Source organism: Syzygium oleosum, unplaced genomic scaffold (genome assembly GCF_021117445.2).
Source record: "Syzygium oleosum isolate NSW1041296 unplaced genomic scaffold, Sole_v2.1 Sole_v2.62, whole genome shotgun sequence".
Lineage (NCBI taxonomy): Eukaryota > Viridiplantae > Streptophyta > Magnoliopsida > Myrtales > Myrtaceae > Syzygium > Syzygium oleosum.
In genome coordinates, this window is record NW_026607546.1 from 35,924 (window position 1) to 55,343 (window position 19,420).

At 37.8% G+C, this 19,420-nt stretch overlaps 1 protein-coding gene and 1 pseudogene across 1 annotated transcript; both read left to right on the forward strand.

Moving 5' to 3' along the window:
• Nucleotides 1–13,482: 13,482 nt before the first annotated feature.
• Nucleotides 13,483–16,028, forward strand: LOC115664273 (disease resistance protein L6-like; annotated as a pseudogene).
• Nucleotides 16,029–16,386: 358 nt separating this feature from the next.
• LOC130137136 (putative disease resistance protein At4g19050) lies at nt 16,387–19,226 on the forward strand. Its single transcript, XM_056307899.1, has 3 exons — nt 16,387–16,517; nt 16,690–18,684; nt 19,176–19,226. Exons 2-3 carry the CDS (start codon nt 17,107–17,109, stop codon nt 19,224–19,226), a joined length of 1,629 nt encoding a protein of 542 aa, XP_056163874.1. The 5' UTR covers nt 16,387–16,517; nt 16,690–17,106.
• Nucleotides 19,227–19,420: the final 194 nt, after the last annotated feature.

A 19,420-nucleotide genomic window follows, 5' to 3' on the forward strand; every position in this document is an offset into this window, starting at 1 on the left:
GGTTTAGAATTTTTGTGGCTCTGATACCATGTTAGAAAGGGAAAAATTATCGTATTATTCAGCAAAATACTGTATTTATACAACGGTAACCCAATAAACCCTAAGAGTCCTAAAGACCACTTTGCCCTTGATACTTCTAACACCTAACATATCAAAGATTGATGTTTTTAATGGCAACAACTTCAAAAGGTGGCAAGAAAGAGTTTTCTCCATCCTAGATGTGCATGGTAGCTTTTGCACTTACAAAGGTCGAACCAACTGATACTAAGCTGCGAGAACAATGAATACATGCTAATAAGGTATGTAACACAATTATCAGTATGCTTTCTAACAAATTGTTTGATGTCTACTGTCCGTACAAAGAAGCTAAACAAAGTTTGTAAACTCCTTAAATCATTATATGGTTTGAAGCAAGCACCAAAACATTGGCAGTAGAAATTTGATCAAGTTCTAGTTAATGATGGATTTTCCTATATTGGAATAGATAAATGTGTGTATACCAAAAACCGTTGATGATGAATCCATAATAATTAGCTTATATGTTGACAACATGCTTATTTTTGGTAACTATATTGATGTAGCGAAAGAAGCACAATGTTTTTTTACTTCAAAATTTGATATGAAGGACATGGGAGAAACTAATGTTATTTTGGGTGTTAAAATTATAAGAAGTGATAGTGGCCTAATGCTTACTCAAGAGCATCACGTGGAGAAGCTACTTAAAAAATATAAACACTTTGGGTCATACTTACGAGTACTCCTTATGATGCTAATACTCAACTAGTGAAAAATAAAGGAGATAATAGTGTGGCTCAGTTAGAGTATGCCCAGGTAATTGGGAGTCTGATGCACATGAAGCTGACACCTTCTATGTCTGTGCATTGTGATTGCCAAGCGGCAATTACTATTGCAAAGAATAAAATTTCAATGGTAAAAATAGACACATCCAATTGAGGCATAAAATGGTAAAGCAACTGTTTAAAAATGGAATAATGTCCATCGATTATATAAAGTCAAAAGTGAATTTGGTCGATTCTTTGATTAAACCTTTGGAAAGAAAATTAATTTATGATACATAGAGCGGAATGAGATCTAAGCCAGTTGAGAAAAATTAACAATAATGACAACCCAACCTATGTGATTGGCAATCCCATGAAGTAAATTCATATGGGCTAAAAAATCATTTGTTAATCTAGTGAAGCACTATTGAAAACTATTGTCCCTTCCAAGGTGAGAGTAGTGTAAGACTGTAATAAATTTGCCACGAATTTTGCAACGAATTTCGAACATATTAGAAAAAATGCCTTTTTTTGAAATTCGTTGCAAAATTCATGGCAAATTTACCGCAATATTTTCTCCACTTTTTGTGCTTTCAATTTAGGCTTTTTTCAAAGCGCGCTCTCTCTCTCTTCATCTGCATGGTTTTGTCCTTATCTTTTCCAAACTCTGGGGTCCAAAGATGTTTTGCATCTTAGCTCTCCTCCGGGCCCTTGTGTCTAGTCTAATTACGTGGTCTCTTTAAAATTCGTGCGATAAATTGGGAAAGGACCATCAAAAACCTAAAATTATGTCACATGTGATACATTTACCCTGAATTTTTTTTTGTGACAATAAAAACTCCAAACTGTGCTATTTGTGACACATTTACCCCATTGTACTTTAGTCCATGGGCATTTTCGTCTTTTTTTCTTTTTCTTTTTCTTTTTCTTTTTTTTCCTCTTTTTTTCCTTTCCGGCGAGGGCGGCCCTCGCCGGCGTCGGGTGAGGGCGGCCCTCGCTTGAGTCGGGTGAGGATTGCCTCGCCTGGGCAAGCGAGGGCGGCCCTTGCCCGACGCCGGCGAGGGCCACCCTCATTGGAAAGGAAAAAAAAATAGCAATAAAGACGAAAAGACCCATGGACTAAAGTACATTGGGGTAAATGTGTCACAAATAGTATAGTTTGGGGTTTTTTGTATTACAAAAAAAAGTTCAGGGTAAATGTGTCACAGGTGGCATAGTTTGGGATTTTTGATGGTTTTTTCCCCGATAAATTACATGCGTCTGGTGCATATGAGCCGACAGCATTTTGGATCTGACTTCTCTCACGTGTAATTCGAATTGACCCGATACGTTAAGGGTGTGCATGATAACGATTCTGTACCCGAAAACTGATTCTGCTCAGAAATGATTTTTTTTTCTCCATACTCGGTAACAATTTCTAAGCATTTGAAGGTGTTTGGTAACTGAGCAAAATTTCTATTCTTGAAATAGAAAAAAAATAGAAATGTATTTGCTAACTACACACAAAAAAATTTATTAATAATTTATTGATAATTCTTTCTTTTTTTTCTTTCTTTCCCTTCCCTTCCTTGGTCACCGGCGACTGGCAACAAGCCAGAGCTAGCAAGGGTGTCGCGGCCCTTGTCGCCGCCCTCGCCGGTCGCGATGGCGAGGTCGGCCTCGCCTTGGCTGCACGAGGCTCGACCTCGCCGATATCTGGCGAGGCCGATCTCGCCATGGCTGGGCAAGGGCCGCGATGCCCTCGCCGGCCCTGGCCTGTGGCCAGTCGTAAGTCGCCGGTGGCCGACGGCCGACAGCCGACAGCAGGCCAGGAAGAAGAAGAAGAACAAATCAAGAAGGAGGAAGAAGAAAATCAAGAAGAATCAGAAATAGAAAAATTGTTCCTAGAATTAAGAAGTTACTTTTTTTGGCTTCCTGATTCTGTTCCAAAATTAATTCTGAAAATAATTTTTTGCAAATTTGTGTCCGGGAGCAAAAAATTTAACAAACAGATTTCCGTTCTCAAACTGATTCTAAGAACAAAAGAACATAATTTTTACTGTTTGGCAACTTGCCAAACGCACCCTAAATGAGTCATAAATTCATTTGAACTTCCAAGTCGAAGCCAGCACAAGCCTGGCTCGCCAAGAGGGAAATATGCGATAGACTTACCCGGCCAACACAAGTGAAAATGATTTTAGCTGTACGTGTTAAAAGAAAGGAGAAAAAAAGAAGAAGAGGAAAGGAAATAAAAGCAAGCACGTGCGTGGCTTTTTGCGTTAGTTCATTTTGATTGTTACTCGTGTTTCAGTAAGCATAAATATGTAAATAGTAAAAAATCTGCACGATGTAGCTCAATTTGCACACGAGTCTTAACAAAATTTTTGATTTTTAATTAATAGTTAATTTCATCAATTAGTATAGATGTAATCATCCAATTTGATTTCGCATTGTGTGGATTAGTTTCGCTCTAATTCATAGCATTTCGTCTAGTTTTCTTTATTTTCTGGGGTGCACTAACTTTGTTCTCGTAGGAAGTTTAAGGTTGAAATTCCAAGTGAAAGTAGTGTAAATTTTCATGAAATCCGGATTTATATTACATAGTATTTTGGCATCTAATTTAGATGCATGCATATAAATTCTAGTTCATATTTATTTCGGCACTTAGTTAATTTTTAGTTTAATTTCATTTCACTATAAATAAATATAAATAAAGAAGGGGAAAAGGAGAAAAATAAAATAAAAAATAAAAAATCGATTGCATGCTTAAAGGAGTTGATACCAATCTCCTTACTCTAAACCTATAATTGGTACCGACAGAGACGCCCTATAGTTGTCATCGAAACATCTCCTATTTAACTTTTCTCTTATTCGAGTGATAAAATGAAACAAATTTTGATATCAACTCGAATCGGATAATAGAAATAATTTGGATCGTCATTATCATATGAACATAAAATTAATAACTCACAAAAAGGGGCAGAGGGTTGGTGGTGCGGTTTAATAATTAGAAACTTTTCTAGATAACATTTCGGATTGGGTCATCGAATGTGAATATGAATATGAAATGGTTGAAAGTCGTCGAATGTGGCCACGTCAAGACGTCTTGAGGGAAATAATGGAGTATTTTAGCTAAAGAAAAAAGGAAATAAAGGACTAATCACTGGAAAACCAATCAAATGGTTGAAATAGAAATAGTAATATTTTACAACCAAGACCATAAAATCCAATTCTATTGGTCGAACGGTCGATGTCCATATTAGCTATTACCGACAAAAATTCGCCAAAAGGACTAAATTATTATAAGATTTAGAACTCAATTGGTAAAATTGAAAGGTTTAAGACTGAATTGGCCGCTATACAATAGGTTTATGATATTTTTGGAATATTTTCCCCTAATTGCATCATGCTCACATTCTAATAGTTGTAAATAAGGAAATAAGTGTTGCTTGCGCAATCATTTACTTTTTAATATAACGGCACATTTATGAGAACATTTTTTTTTCGTCGAACATTTATGAGAATATTTGAGTGGTTAAAGGTAATTAATTATAATAAGATAAGTCTTTAAGCTGAAGAGATCAAATCAAATATTTCATTAAGAGTAATAAGTATAGATATAGGTGGATTGTATTTTGTAGCGAATGCAGCAAATCCAATCGCTGTAGTATGAAGGAAATTTTGTCATTATTTAGAGTTTCATATGTCATAATGAGAGTTGATTCTTTAGGAATATATGTGACTATGCATTTATATAGATAAATTGTTATTTTACCTATATAAATATGTTTAACCATAGATATAGCTATAGAGTAATCATAAATGATTTAAACATTCGAGAGTCATTTTTTTTTAATCTAAAAGTTCAAAGGCACCAAGAAGGAACTCGAAAGAAATTGGGCGTGTGAATGGTACATCACCATCATTGTCCTACGTCTCATTTTTTCTAAAACCATCAACTTTATTGACTATGAATTGAAAGCTGCAGCTGCTGTGAAGTTGCTTGTCCCTAACTTTCAATTAAATCCCATGAGTCACGCAATACAAACGTCCAAAATGACGTCTCTCACTAACGAAAGTGGCATCGCACTTCGGGCTTTCAAACCAAGAATTTCATCGTTTATATCTTACAATAAACATCCTTTTCTCCTTTTCTAGCGAAACGCACTTGTTCTTCTTTTGTAAATTTCTGGAGGAGGATGATCTGGTGGAGAAGCTTTCACATTAAGAATGTAAATAGAAGCTCTTCCCATTAATGAATGTAATGTTATTGTTGCTAAAATGTCCAATCCAAAAGAACGGACGGAATTTCACAAACAAAAATCAGCGCAGTCAAAATAAACTGAGGCATAATCGGGCTATGATACATGTGAAAATGTCCAACCCAAAAACCTTACAGGAAAAGGGAGACCAGATGCACACAAGTAGCATGTAAACCGTGTAAACAACCAATGTGTGACACTTTAATAATTTTTGTTATAATTCTTTTCCTTGTTTGAGGATTTCTACTCATAACTTTGAATTTGATGACTTTTTCAAGATATTACGAAATTCAAAATTTAAATTTTATTTAATACAAGATAAAAAAATTGTATCAAAACATAAAAATACATACATGTTATCATAACTATTTCACTATAAATATGTGAAATGTAATGTTATTTTTATAAAGATCTCACCAACGAATGTCCTAAATACACTAGTTAAATTAAACATCATGCAAAATATTTAAACAGTCTCCTAAAAGTCTCAAAAGTCTTCGTCAATCGTCATGACTTTAACATCAAAGTCCTCGACTTGCATTCGAGAACCGCGAGGCTTTCTGCGAAATTGCGTAGAAGACCGTTGATCAATCTTTAACATCAGCGGTGGCCATCATCAATCTTCTTTTTTCTTTTCCTTTTCTTCGGCTAAGCATAGTTGTTTCTTATGGTCAAGACCACTGACCGGCCATCATTACATTTCCTCAACTATAGATAGTCCATTTCGACAAAAAAAGTAAAAGATTTGCACAATCATTTGCTTTTTAATATAAAGGCACACTTTGTGAGAATATTTGAGTGGTTAAAGGTACTTAATTATAATAACAGGCAGGTCATTAAGGCGAAGAGATCAAAACAAATATTTCATAATGAGTGGGAAGCATATGCATAAGTAGTGCTTAGGTGAAGCACTTTTTGTATTGAATGCAGCAAATCCAACGCTATGTGGTATGAAGGAAATTTTTCTAATTATTCAGAGTTTCATGTGTCATAACGAGAGGCAAATCTTTAGGAACCTTTTGTTATTATTGCATATATATATATATAGATAAATTGTGAATTTACGATATTGGATTGGAATTTTAAATATGTCAAACTACAGATATAGCTATAAAAAAATTATAAATGATTTAAATGTTTCAGAATCAAAATTTTTAAATCCAAAAGTTCAAAAGCAAAAGTGAAAAGCACAAAGGAGAAACTCTCAAGAAATTGGGCATGTGAAATGGTACACCTCCATTATTGTCCTCCACCTTATTATTTGTAAAGTCATCAACTTTATTGACTAAAGCAGCACTGCTGCGACGTTGCTTGATTTTGGGTAGGAGGAGTTTTGAGTCTTCTAGTAATTCAAAAGAGGTTTTTTTTTTTTTTTTACGATAAACTCACTTGAAACGGATTTGGTACAGAGAGATATGGTATGCCAAAATTTGTTGACAGCCATATGGCTTCTACTTAGTGTTCCGATTGTCCACATTAGCACAAATCGAACGGAAAATGGAGCGGCATAATAGCAAGACGAGGGATGACCCTTTCTTAAAATACGGGGACGATTTTGGATTAAAAAAAGTGTAGGGATGGTTTTGAATTTTGGGCAAGAATACAGGAACAACTAGTGTCATTTCACCCAATTTTATACAAATAAAATGGTTGCTGTAAGATACATGGAATTCTTTTTCGTGCAAAACAATGTGTAGAGGACGAAATGGTGTTTGTAGACGAAATGCGCACTGCTGAGCAAATATCTTCCATCAACAAAAATGTAAACAGAATAATATATTAAAGAGATTGCAAAGCAATTTATGGTGGTTCGATCTATCTGCTTAACCTCTTCCATTATCCCAGCTCTATTAGCCCAATAACAAGGTTGGAATCCACTAATGCAATCCTCGAAACCTTTAAAAGCGTTCACAATGAAGTTGCCTCTCCGCAATGGACTATAGCTCACTCTACAAGGACAGTCATTTCACTCTACACTCAAAGTGCTCTTTACGATAATTACATTGACACTCTCTTAGAGAATTACAATTAGAATCATGAGATTTTTTTTTTTGAAAAAATAAGCACAAGAATTAATAACAACCTTTGAGAGCACAAGAATTACATTAATCCTCTCTTGGAGAATTACGATTAGAAGCATGAGATTTGTTTTTCGAAAGAATAAGCACAAGAATTAATAACAACCTTTGAGAGCGTTTTGCTAATTTGGCCAACCTTCAACAACCACTTTGATACATATATAGCCCTCAAAACTTGATCGATACGGTCTTCAAAATAAGTCAAGTAGTGCCTCGCCTGACCCTTCTAGGATATGGGCACTCGTTTGGTAGGGGGAGCAGTTACGTGACTGGAAAAAGAGTGATGAAAGTTTTGGGAATAAATAAATATTTTCATATGCACCATCTTTTTTAAGGCGAGGATTATCACCATTTAAAATAAGGAAGCATGAAATGTATACCAAAAAAGGGTAATGGACAAATATCTAAAATGTGGAACAAATATGAAGTATTCTGAAAAGTGAGATGACATGTTAAGAAACTTGCATTAGGCAATCATGAATAAATGCACAAAAAATATATATTTTTTATTTTCTCAAGACATTGACCAATATTTTCAGAGAATCGCATTGACTCGAGGGCGAGGTCCAGAAGAGGGCAATGACACCATACATGCGCACTCATCTCAGGTCAACAAATCATTTTCAGAATCGCATATGACTCGAGGGCTTTTATCTTTATTGAAGAAATAATTTGTTGACCCGAGATGAGTGCGCATGTATGGTGTCATTGCCCTCTTCTGGACCTCGCCCTCGAGTCAATGCGATTCTCTGTCCGGGAATAAAAACTTACTACACATTCAAGTGCATAATTGCAGAAAAAATTTAATCTTTTCTTTCGATATCATCTTTATAAAGATAAAAGCCCCAATATTTATTTCTCCAGCTTGAACAGAAAGATTCCCGCACTTTTGCCCAGCAAGCATGTGCCCTCCATTTTCTATAGATCCTGAAAATGCGGTGGCGGTGGGACTCGAATAAAGAGTGCATCTCATCTTTCGATATCACGAGACTTGCAATCACATGCTTGCTATTGATATTAGTCAATTAATTAGTACTTAATCATGACTTGGCTCATCCACTTTTGACCCGAGGAATTTAACAATCCATTCTCTTAATAACCATCACATGAAGAGAGAATAAGACCGGTTCTAGTAAATATTTTTACACCAATATTGCATGTTATAATTACTCTAATTTGTTATGTGTCGATGTATTGAACATTGTGTTAGAAAGATGCCCATGCAGTACAATTGAGGAATCAGACCACCTTTAGAAAAAAAAAATGCTCATCCGTAACTTTCAATTCAACCCCATGTGTCACGCAATACAAACGTCCAAAATGATGTCTCCCACTAGCAAAAGTGGTATCGGGCTTCGGGCATAAACCGCATAGGCAACCGATGTGGGATACTTTAATAATTCAAATTATAAATTTTATTTAATATGAAATCTTTTTTTATCAAAACGTAAAAATACATATATATATATATATATATTATCATAACTATTTCACTATAAATATGTGAAATGTTGTGTTATTTTTATAAAGATCTCACTAACGAGTATCCTAAAGGCATTAGTTAAATTAATCAACGCAAAATATTTAAACAGTCTCCTAGAAGTCTCAAAAGTCTTCGTCAATCGTCATGACTTTAACATCAAAGTCCTCGACTTGCATTCGAGAACCGCGAGGCTTTCTGCGAAACTGCGTAGAAGACCATTGATCAATCTCTAACATCAGCGGTGGCCATCATCAATCTTCTTTTCCTTTTCTTCAGCTGAGCATAGTTGTTTCTTATGCTTTAGTAGTGCTTAGGTGAAGCACTTTTTGTAGTGAATGCAGCAAATCCAATTCTCTGTGGTATGAAGGAAATTTTTTTAATTATCCAGAGTTCCATGTGTCATAACGAGAGGCGATTCTTTAGGGACTTTTTGTTATTATTGCATTTATATAGATAAATTGTGAATTTACAATATTGGATTGGAATTTTAAGTATGTCCAACTATGGATATGGCTATAGAATAATCATAAATGATTTAAATGTTTGAGAATCAAGTTTTTTTAAATCCAAAAGTTCAAAAGCAAAAAGTAAAAAGCACAAAGGAGAAACTCGAAAGAAATTTGGCATGTGAAAAGGTACACCACCTCCATTATTGTCCTCCATCTTATTATTTGTAAAGTCATCAACTTTATTGACTATAAATTGGAAGCTGCACTGCTGCGAAGTTGCTTGATTTTGGGTAGGAGGAGTTTTGAGTCTTTTAGTAATTCAAAAGAGTTTTTTTTTTTTTTTTACAGTAAACTCACTTGAAACGGATTTGGTACAGAGAGATATGGTATGCCAAAATTTGCTGATGGCGATATGGCTTCTACTCAGTGTTCCGATTGTCCACATTAGCACAAATCGAACGGAAAATGGAGCGACATAATAGCAAGACGAGGGATGACCCTTTCTTAAAATACAGGGACGATTTTGGATTAAAAAAAGTGTAGGGATGGTTTTGAATTTTGGGCAAGAATATAGGAACAACTGGTGTCATTTCACTCGATTTTATACAAATAAAATGGTTGTTGTAAGATACTTATAATTTTTTTTCGTGCAAAACAATGTGTAGAGGATGAAATAATGTTTGTAGACAAAATACACACTACAGAGCAAATATCTTCCATCAACAAAAATGTAAACAAAATAACAGATTAAGGAGATTGCAAAGCAATTTATAGTGGTTCGACCTATCTACTTATCCTCTTCCATTAACCCAGTTTTAATAGCCCAATAACAAGGTTGGAATCCACTAATGCAATCCTTGAAACCTTTAAAAGCGTTCACCATGAAGTTGCCTCTCCGCAATGGACTATAGCTCACTCTGCAAAGACAGTTATTTCACTCGACACTCAGAGTGCTCTTTACGATAATTACATTGACACTCACTTAGAGAATTACCGTTAAAATCATGAGATTTTTGTTTAAAAGAATAAGCACAAGAATTAATAACAACCTTTGAGAGCACAAGAATTACATTAACACTCTCTTGGAGAATTACGATTAGAAGCATGAGATTTGTTTTTGAAAGAATAAGCACAAGAATTAAGGGAAAAAACCACCAAAAACCCCAAACTTTGCCATCTATGACACATTTACCCCGAACTTTTTTTTGTGACACCAAAAATCCCGAACTTTACTTTTTGTGACACATTTACCCCAATGTATTTAGTCCATGGGCATTTTCGTCTTTTCTGCTTTTTCTTTTTTTTACACTTTTTTTTTCTTTTTTTCCTTTCCGGCGAGGGGGCCTCGCCGGCGTCGGGCGAGGGGGCCCTCGCCGGCGCCGGGCGAGGGCCGCCTCGTCGCCCAGCGAGGGCGGACTCTCGCCGACGCCGGCAAGGGTCGCCCTCGCCCGGGCGAGCGAGGGCGGCCCTCGCCCGACTCAGCGAGGTCGACCCTTGCCCAACGCCGGCGAGGGTCGACCTCGCCAGATCGGGCGAGGGCGGCCCTCGCTCGCCCAGGCGAGAGTGGACCTCGCCCGACGCCGGTGAGGGTCGCCCTCGCCTTGGCGAGCGAGGGCGGCCCTCGCCCGGCTCAGCGAGGTCGACCTCGTCGGCGCCCGGCGAGGGTCGACCTCGCCCGAGCTCGGGTGAGGGCCGCCCTCGCTCGCCCGAGCGAGGGCGACCCTCGCCGGCGTCGGGCGAGGTCCGCCTCGCTGGGACGCCGGCGAGGGCAGCCTCGCCTTAACACCGGCGAGGCCCCCTCACGGAAAGGAAAAAAAAAAAAAAGAAAAAGCAGAAAAGACGAAAATGCCCATGGACTAAATACATTGGGGTAAATGTGTCACAAAAAGCAAAGTTCGGGGTTTTTGGTGACACAAAAAAACGTTCGGGGTAAATGTGTCACAGATGGCAAAGTTTGGGGTTTTTGGTGGTTTTTTCCCAAGAATTAATAACAACCTTTGAGAGCGTTTTGCTAATTTGGCCAACCTTGAACAGCCACTTTGATACATATATAGCCCTCAAAACTTGATCGATACGGTCTTCAAATAGGTCATGTAGTGCCTTGCCTAACCCTTCTAGGATATGGGTACTCGTTTGGTAGGGGGAGCAGTTACGTGACTGGGAAAAGAGTGCTGAAAGTTTTGGGAAAAATAAATATTTTCATATGCACTATCTTTTTCAAGGCGAGGATAATCACCATTTAAAATAAGGACGCATGTAATGTATACCAAAAAAGGGTAATGGCGAAATATCTGAAATGTAGAACAAATATGAAGTATTCTGAAAAGTGAGATGACGTGTTAAGAAACTTGCATTAGGCAATCATGAATAAATGCACAAAAAAAATATATTTTATTTTCTTAAGATATTGACCAATATTTATAAGCTTAAACTCATAATTGATGATAAAATTAGAGTTATCTAAGAGAATTGGAAGCTCCTTTTAAAATTCTTTAATGTCGAAAACATATTCAATATTTCAAAACATGAAACGTTATCCAAGAGCACTTATTGACGACTCCTGGATTACTCTTAAGTTTGTGCTCATATGTGTATGTAAATAAATATATAGTGTATGTTAGAATGTTTAAATAATAAACCGTACATTCATTTTATACCTTAAGTTTTTAGAACAGTTGGCAGTGATTCTATTAAATCTCACCGTATACCTAGGTGCAAGTATAAATTTTTTAATTGTTCTCTCAACCTAGCCAGTCCGTGTATGATACCCAAAAATTCACATGTTCCCTGACCAATAAGAAGGAATCTCTCTCTTTTGAGTGAAGAAGGGGACGTCACCTTTACATGCATTGTGCCTCCACCTGAGAATACTAAATATTTATTGATGTGCCCTTCTAAATTACGTTATTTATTAGCATGTTTAGCCACCACAAGACTAATTAGATGGCTTAATTCTTAATTAATATTCCAATAACCTCTATTTTTTCATGCCAAAAACCTTTCGGATTTATTAAAGTTGTGTGCGACATGCATGATTAATTAAAAGGTAGAAACGTGATTTTAATGAATGGTGTTTTGGCATTTTTGGGGATATTATATTATGGTATCGCATGATCTTCCAATTTACTAAAAAGTAAGCATGAATGTTTTTTATGTATTCCAATCGTTTTAGGCAATAGTTTGAAAGCATAGAATGTACATCCTCATAGCGTTTCCATAAGGTGTTGCTAAGTTGTATAAAGTAATGCATCGAAGATGATCATAGTTATGACACACGATTGCCATGTCTTTGGAAGGATTGTTGTTTTGTACATAATTTGTGCAGAGTTAGGTTCGTATAAACCGTCATGAATGCATCATGTGTATTTTGAATGCTATTCTTGAAACAACATTTTGTTCAGATTCGATCACGGTGTCTACCTGGAGTGTCTCACTAGCCATCTTGTGATTGGAGCTAACCTAACGCACATGCATGGAGCGATTTGCGTGTATAAATTGATGTTAATTGAGTCGAATGATTTGGATACTTAGTGTTGTAAATGAGATAAAGAAAAATGTGGACAAGTCATCCTCTCGAAGACTTCGTACACTGCACCAATTTAGTCAACAAGTCAAAGCAGCGAATAACGCCACGAAAAACATATGTAAATAAAACAAGCCAAAATGAAGAAGACACCATCAATGTAACTTTCTTCGTCTTTTACTCTTTTGGCCCATATCGGCAATGGCCGTCATTAATCTCCTTTTCCCTTTCTTCAGCTGAGCAAAGTCATCTCTTATGGTCAAGACCATCGTGGTTTCTCTTGCTTTTATTTCCACGCTCAAAGCAGCACCACGATGGAGTGGCATCATAGCCATTGACAGGCCATCATTGCATTTCCTCACCTATAGATAGTCCATTTGCGTAAAAGTAAAAGATTTGCACAATCATATGCTTTTTAATATAAAGTCACATTTTATGATGATATTTGAGTGGTTAAAATTAATTATAATAAAAAGTAAGTCTTTAAGCGAAAAGATCAAAATAAATATTTTATAGTGAGTAGGAATCATATGGTTAGGTAGTGCTTAAGTGGAGCATTTTTTGTGGTGCAAGCAACAAATCCAATTCCCTGTAGTATGAAGGAGATTTTTCTAATTATGCAGGGTCACATGTGTCATAATAAGTGGCTATTCTTTAGGAATATTTTGTTATTATGCATTTATATAGATAAATTGTGAATTTACAATATTGGATTGGAATTTTAAATACGTCCAACTATAGACATATCCACAAAATAATCATAAATGATTTAATGTTTGAGAATCAAATATTTTTTTATCCAAAAGTTCAAAAGCACAAAGTGAAAAGCACGAAGAAGAAACTCGAAAGAAATTGGGCATGTTAAGAAGGTACACCTCCATTATTGTCCTCCATTTTATTAACTTTATTGACTATAAATTGGAAGCTCCATCGAAGTTGCCTGTATGCGTTGAACTTTCAATTAAACCCCGTGAGTCACGCAATACAAACGTCCCTATATTAAACATCCCTTTTCTCCTTTTCTAATGTAACGCCCTGGTTCTCCCTCTGTAAATTCCTGAGGGAGGATGATCCGGTGGAGAAAGCTTTTCACATTAAGAATGTAATAAAGGCTTTTCCCATTCGAGAACCAGAAGGCTTTGTGCAAATTTGCTAGAAGAAGTATTTTAACAGTGTCTATTAAAGAGAGAGAGCGGGCTGACCCTGCTAAGTGCCAAGGGAGATCCTATGGCGAGCCCAGAGACAGGAACGAGCACCGGTAATACATCAGGAGGTGAGTACGAGGTGTTCCTGAGTTTTAGAGGGCCCGATATTCGTCGCACATTCGCCAACAGCCTCTATCATGCTTTGTTCCACACCGGGATTCGTGTTTTCATGGATGACGAGGAACTTCGATTTGGTGAAAGAATTAGCAACAACCTTCCACAAGCGATCAACGACTCCAAGCTCTACATACCCATCTTCACCGAAAACTACGCTTCAAGTTACTGGTGCCTTCAGGAGCTTGCAACGATGGTGAACACCTCTAAAGAAGATGGCAATAAGGTCATATTGCCCATCTTCTACGACGTGACACCCGATGACGTGAAGTTGAACACCCAGTCGTACAATAAGGCCATATTGGAATTGGAGCGAAAGATGGAGGATCGGAATAAAAAGTTGAGCTCCAAGGATATAGAGACGTGGCAACAGGCTCTCAAGAATGTTGGCGGCATCAGTGGAAAGGAGTCGAAGAAATATTCAGGGTAACGTTCTAACCACGATTGTGAAAATAATTTTGTAAAATCGGACCATAGTTCTTATAAAAATTCATTAATTATATTCAAACTCTAATTTCCCTATTTTAAACAGAAAGTTTCAAATTCTTCTTTTATTTTTTTTAAATCAGTAGATTTCCAAAAAAAATTCTGACCTAATAGGGTTATTATAATTTCGTTTTTCACCTATTTTCCATCGTATGAAAAATTTGGCTTTGCTTCATCTTTTCTATACTAATTTGATCCATGTATGTATTAAGATTCCTATCGTATGCTAAAGAACTTGATTAAGGAACTGTTGCCTTTGCAAAGTTCTTTTCCACGTCGAAAGAAATAAGTAAATCTACCATTACAGCAATTCATCAAATGTTTATATTTTGATTATTCTACCTTTTTTGCTAGAAATTCTGATTCTCCTGCTTGATATAAAGATCAAACATTTCTCTTCCTCTATTCCTTTAACTTAAACTTGTAATGGACGTTCAAGTTTGTAATTCATCATGTTCCCAAAGCTTTGGGGGTAACATTGAATTTTGATATATCCATAACTTGATCGCGTTCCCACCTGGTTGCTTAGAAGAAGGTTGGTCAACATGTAAATTTGTCACCTTTTCTCAATTGAAACTGTTCAACTTTGTGACAGCGATGGGGAACTTATCCAGGAGGTTGTTGACGAGGTTGTGGTCAGGCTCGAGACAAGACAAAGACCAGCAACCAAAGATTTAGTTGGAACGGGGGATCAAATAGCAGCCATAAACAATTTATTAGACATCGACCCTAGTGGTGTGCGGCTAATTGCAATCTATGGGATGGGCGGCATCGGTAAAACAACACTGGCCAACATTATCTTCAACCAACTACGTTCTGAGTTTAGGAAAAACTGCAGCTTTCTTGAACGCGTGAGGGAAACGGCTTTACAACAGTTGCAAGAAAAATTATTGTCCGATATCTCTTATTCTAGAGAGGCTGGTAAGATTCAAAGCATTCATGATGGGATCAAGAGGATTGGGGACACAATTTGCAACAAGAAGATGCTAATTGTATTGGATGATGTCGATAAGGGCAACCAGATCGAAAATCTAATCCCAGTGAATTCTTTGTATCCTGGTACTACGATACTCGTTACCACTAGGGACAAGAGCGTGCTGAATATTAGGGGATTTGAGAATAAATTTAAGGATTATGAAATGGAGGGGTTGAGCGACGAAGACGCACTCAAACTTTTTAGTAAGCATGCCTTCAATGATGACTCTCCTCGAGCCAATTACCACACTCTTTCAAAAAGCATTGTCTCTACTGTAGATGGACTACCTTTAGCTCTTGAAGTAATAGGCTCGTCGCTTTTTGGTCAGGAAAAGGAAAAAATATGGGAAGACAGGCTAAAGCAGCTAAAGAAAACACCTTATGGGGATGTCTTGCAAAAGCTAAGGATTAGCTATGATGCCTTAAAGCCGGATCAACAACAGATATTCCTGGATGTTGCATGCTTTTTCGTCGGTGAGAAGAAGACTAATCCAATGTACATGTGGGACGATTGTGAGCTTTACCCAGAGGAAGCCATTGATGTCCTTATTCAGAGGTGCATGATAAAGGTTTTAGATGGTGATAGATTTGGGATGCATGATCAGCTTAGAGATCTAGGAAGGGCAATTGCCAGACAAGATCGTACCAGATTGTGGGATGAAGGCGACATCATTTGCGAATTAAAAAAAAGAGAGGTAAAGTATGGCCAAATTTGAGTAGAAAATTGCTTATACCCTCTTCTTAATTGAGGATTCACATTTTTGATTTGGGAGCTACTCTTCTATTTCTTTTTTTCTTCTCTTCTACGAAAAAAAATAGTGGGATATTGACAAATTCCTGCTTCTACTCCTCAATGTCATTGGCAGATCAACGAAAGCGTTCAAGTTCAAGCACTCCGTTTTTTTCATTCATCGCAAGGTCGTAAAACTGTCACTTCGGAGGAAATTAAGCGGTTCCCACGTATACGGTTTCTTTCTTTGTATGAGGTAAACTGCCAAGGTGACTTTACGGACCGTCTTTTCGAGTTGAGATGGATCGATTTGCGTTACGCTCGTATTGGTGGTGTTCAAGATGGCCGTAATCAACATTTGGTAGCAACCAATTTGTTGCATCTAGAAAACGCGATTGTGGTGAATCTTGATGGGCTTCAATTCACAGATGATGTGTTCAAGAGCCTAATCAAGGTACGCCAGTTTCCCTCTTAGTCTATTTTTCTTATTCAATGAAGGACAAAATTTGATGGATTTATAATCTAATTTTCTCATTTAGTGAGAGGATCAAATGACATATGATACAAATTGGTAGCCTAAATCCATATTTATTTCTTGTCTGTCAATGTTTCATTGGCTTTTGTAGAGGGCAAGGAAATTGAAGGTTCTCACTATTAAGCGTAATGGGTTGATCCATGGGACACCAATCTTGCCAAAGGACTCAGTTTTAGAGAAGTTGACTATTCACGACAATTCTTTGTTCTCGAAAATTGACCGCTCTATTGGGAATTTGAGGTGTCTGACTCACTTGAGGGTTGAGTCCTGCCACGAACTTAGAAAATTGCCTAAACAAATTGGAGAGCTACGGAGTCTGCGGCACCTCTCTCTTAAGTTTTGTTTTGGCTTGATTGAACTCCCCGACTCAGTTTCGAAATTAGAGTCGTTAACGAAGCTGGATGTATCAGGCTCGAACATTACAAGATTACCAGATTCCATTGGTAGACTAGCAAATTTGTCATATGTAGATGTATCAAGCACACCAATTGAAGAACTGCCCAGTACAATGAGCAAGCTTCGTCAACTCCGAACACTGGACTTGCATGCTTGTGATGAGATACAAGAGTTGCCGAAGCTCCCCATAAGTTTGACCGCTTTGCTACTGACATCTACTTCGTTGTTGACTGTCCCTAATCTCTCGTATCTTACTAATCTAGTTGAGCTGGTCCTTTCCGATGGCTCTGATTCAATGGCCAGATCAAATATAATTCAAACTTGCGACTTACGGTGGATTGGGAAGTTATTCAAACTGAGCAAACTGCGCTTTTGCTTTCCAAATGTCCGCGCACCAACTATAGAGTGGGGTTCCCTTTCTCGGCTGAAAGAACTTACTCTATATGGACTGGACTTGCCAACTTTCAAACAATTTCCATCAAATTTGATAGTTTTAGAGCTCTACGACACTCGAGGAAAACAAGTACACCTCGACAGGCTTCCTCCATCGGAAAAGGAGACGGTTTCATCAAGTTCGAGAAAATCGAGAGAAAACAAGGTGCACGAGCAACATGATGTTCAATCACTCGATGTCTTAGAATCGTCAGAGAGATCACTTATTCAGGATTGCAAATCTTCCGAGTGGTTGGCTTGCCTGCCGGAGGAGCTGGGGTGCAATGAACTACAAGCTCCTGAGTTGATTGATCATTGGACGGGAGCCTTCCATTATCCAAGCTCCCTAAAGATGCTTCGAAAATTCATTCTGTCGGGGTTCCCAGAGTTACAGGATATTCAATTTGTTTCTACGTTGGAATCATTGGAAGAATTTTCCGTTCGAGACTGCTCTTCATTAAAAAGCTTAGGCGGTTTGTCAAACTTGAAGAATTTGAAGGCTTTAAGTATTATCCGGTGCATGAGCCTACAGGTTGTCGAGGGCATTGAAAAATTAGAGTATTTCTATGAATTGAAAATCGACAAGTGCAGATTAATGGAAAGAATTTTTGATGCATCAATACACATAACATATAGTGCTTCTTTTTCCCAACTTGATCGGGCCGTCCATCGTCCTCACGATCCGTCATTGATCCCGAGATCATCAAGTACAACAGCAAGCAATGATGACCCAAGCCCCCTAAAGATGCTTAAAATAGTCCGTCTATCGAGGTGCCGGGAGGTACAGGATATTCAATTTGTTTCTACATTCGAATCATTGAAAGATTTTTATGTTGAAGAGTGCTCTTCATTAAAAAACTTAGGCGGTTTGTCAAACTTGAAGAACTTGAGGCTGCTATGGATTGTCCGTTGCTCGAGCTTACAGGATATTCAATTTGTTTCTCCATTCGGATCATTGGAAGTATTTAAAGTTCAAGAATGCTCTTCGTTAAAAAGCTTAGGCGATTTGTCAAACTTGAAGAACTTGAGACTGTTAACGATTGGCGATTGCTCGCGCTTACAGGTTATCGAGGGCATTGACGAATTTGAGTTTTTGGAGTGGTTCGTAATTAATGGGTGCAGATCAATGAAAATGATTTTTGACGCATCGAGCTTAAAAATACGAAATGAGTGCCACACATACATACGACGTAGCGGGGAGTTACCCGACAGTGGTCGTATCTCTTGGGAGTCTTACAGAGAGATTCTGCAGAAAACGGTGCGCCTTTTTTCTATTCATGGATCATCGCTGTTTCTTCTGCTTTGCTTGCTTTCTATTTCTGCTTTATTCTAGTGAAGAGAGACAATGAACTGATTCTAAAACGTGCAACCAAGGACAATCTTTATTAAAATTCCCCATCTTACTTGGAATCTCCATATGCTGTGTGTGTGTGTGTGTCAACTTCGGTGGTGAGGTTGGGGGACATTACATCCCTCACCATCTATAATAACAAAAGGGACCTTTCTTAAGAGAAATTTAGGCCCAAGAGACCTTAAACTCGCCTTATCATTGCCTTCTGCAGAACCAGGAAAGTAAAGAGAAGAAAATAAAGAGAGAGACGGAGTCAGTCTCGGATCACGAATCGGATTGGGATTAGGGTTCTTCTTCCTCTACCCAGCTGCTCAAGCAAATCGCTGTCGCTCGATCCTCGGCGACCCCACGCCTCGCAAGCTTAATTCTGTCGTTCGTTGTTGTCTCTCCTTTCCTAGGTTCCGTCGTCCGCGAGTTTGAAGTTCGTCGTCCGCGAGGTTCAAGTTTGATGTCCGCGAGTTTGAAGTTCTTCTCAAGTGCCACTTTTCACTCTTGTGCACATTTTCTTCTTCAGTGCCGCTCAGCTGGAGGAATTTGGTACCACATGAGGCTCCGATGGTTGCTTTCATTAACTACATCAGTGGTGAGAGGCGTGGGCCTGAACTCAAACTCTGGATCACCAGCTAATCGCTGAAGAATAGGC

Bases quoted from the DNA above. Each gene is read 5' to 3' on its own strand.
- LOC130137136 (XM_056307899.1), top strand. From the start codon at position 17,107: ATGAGCAAGCTTCGTCAACTCCGAACACTGGACTTGCATGCTTGTGAT. The intron at 18,685-19,175 runs GTGCGCCTTTTT...CTCCTTTCCTAG, and splicing joins GAGAGATTCTGCAGAAAACG to GTTCCGTCGTCCGCGAGTTT.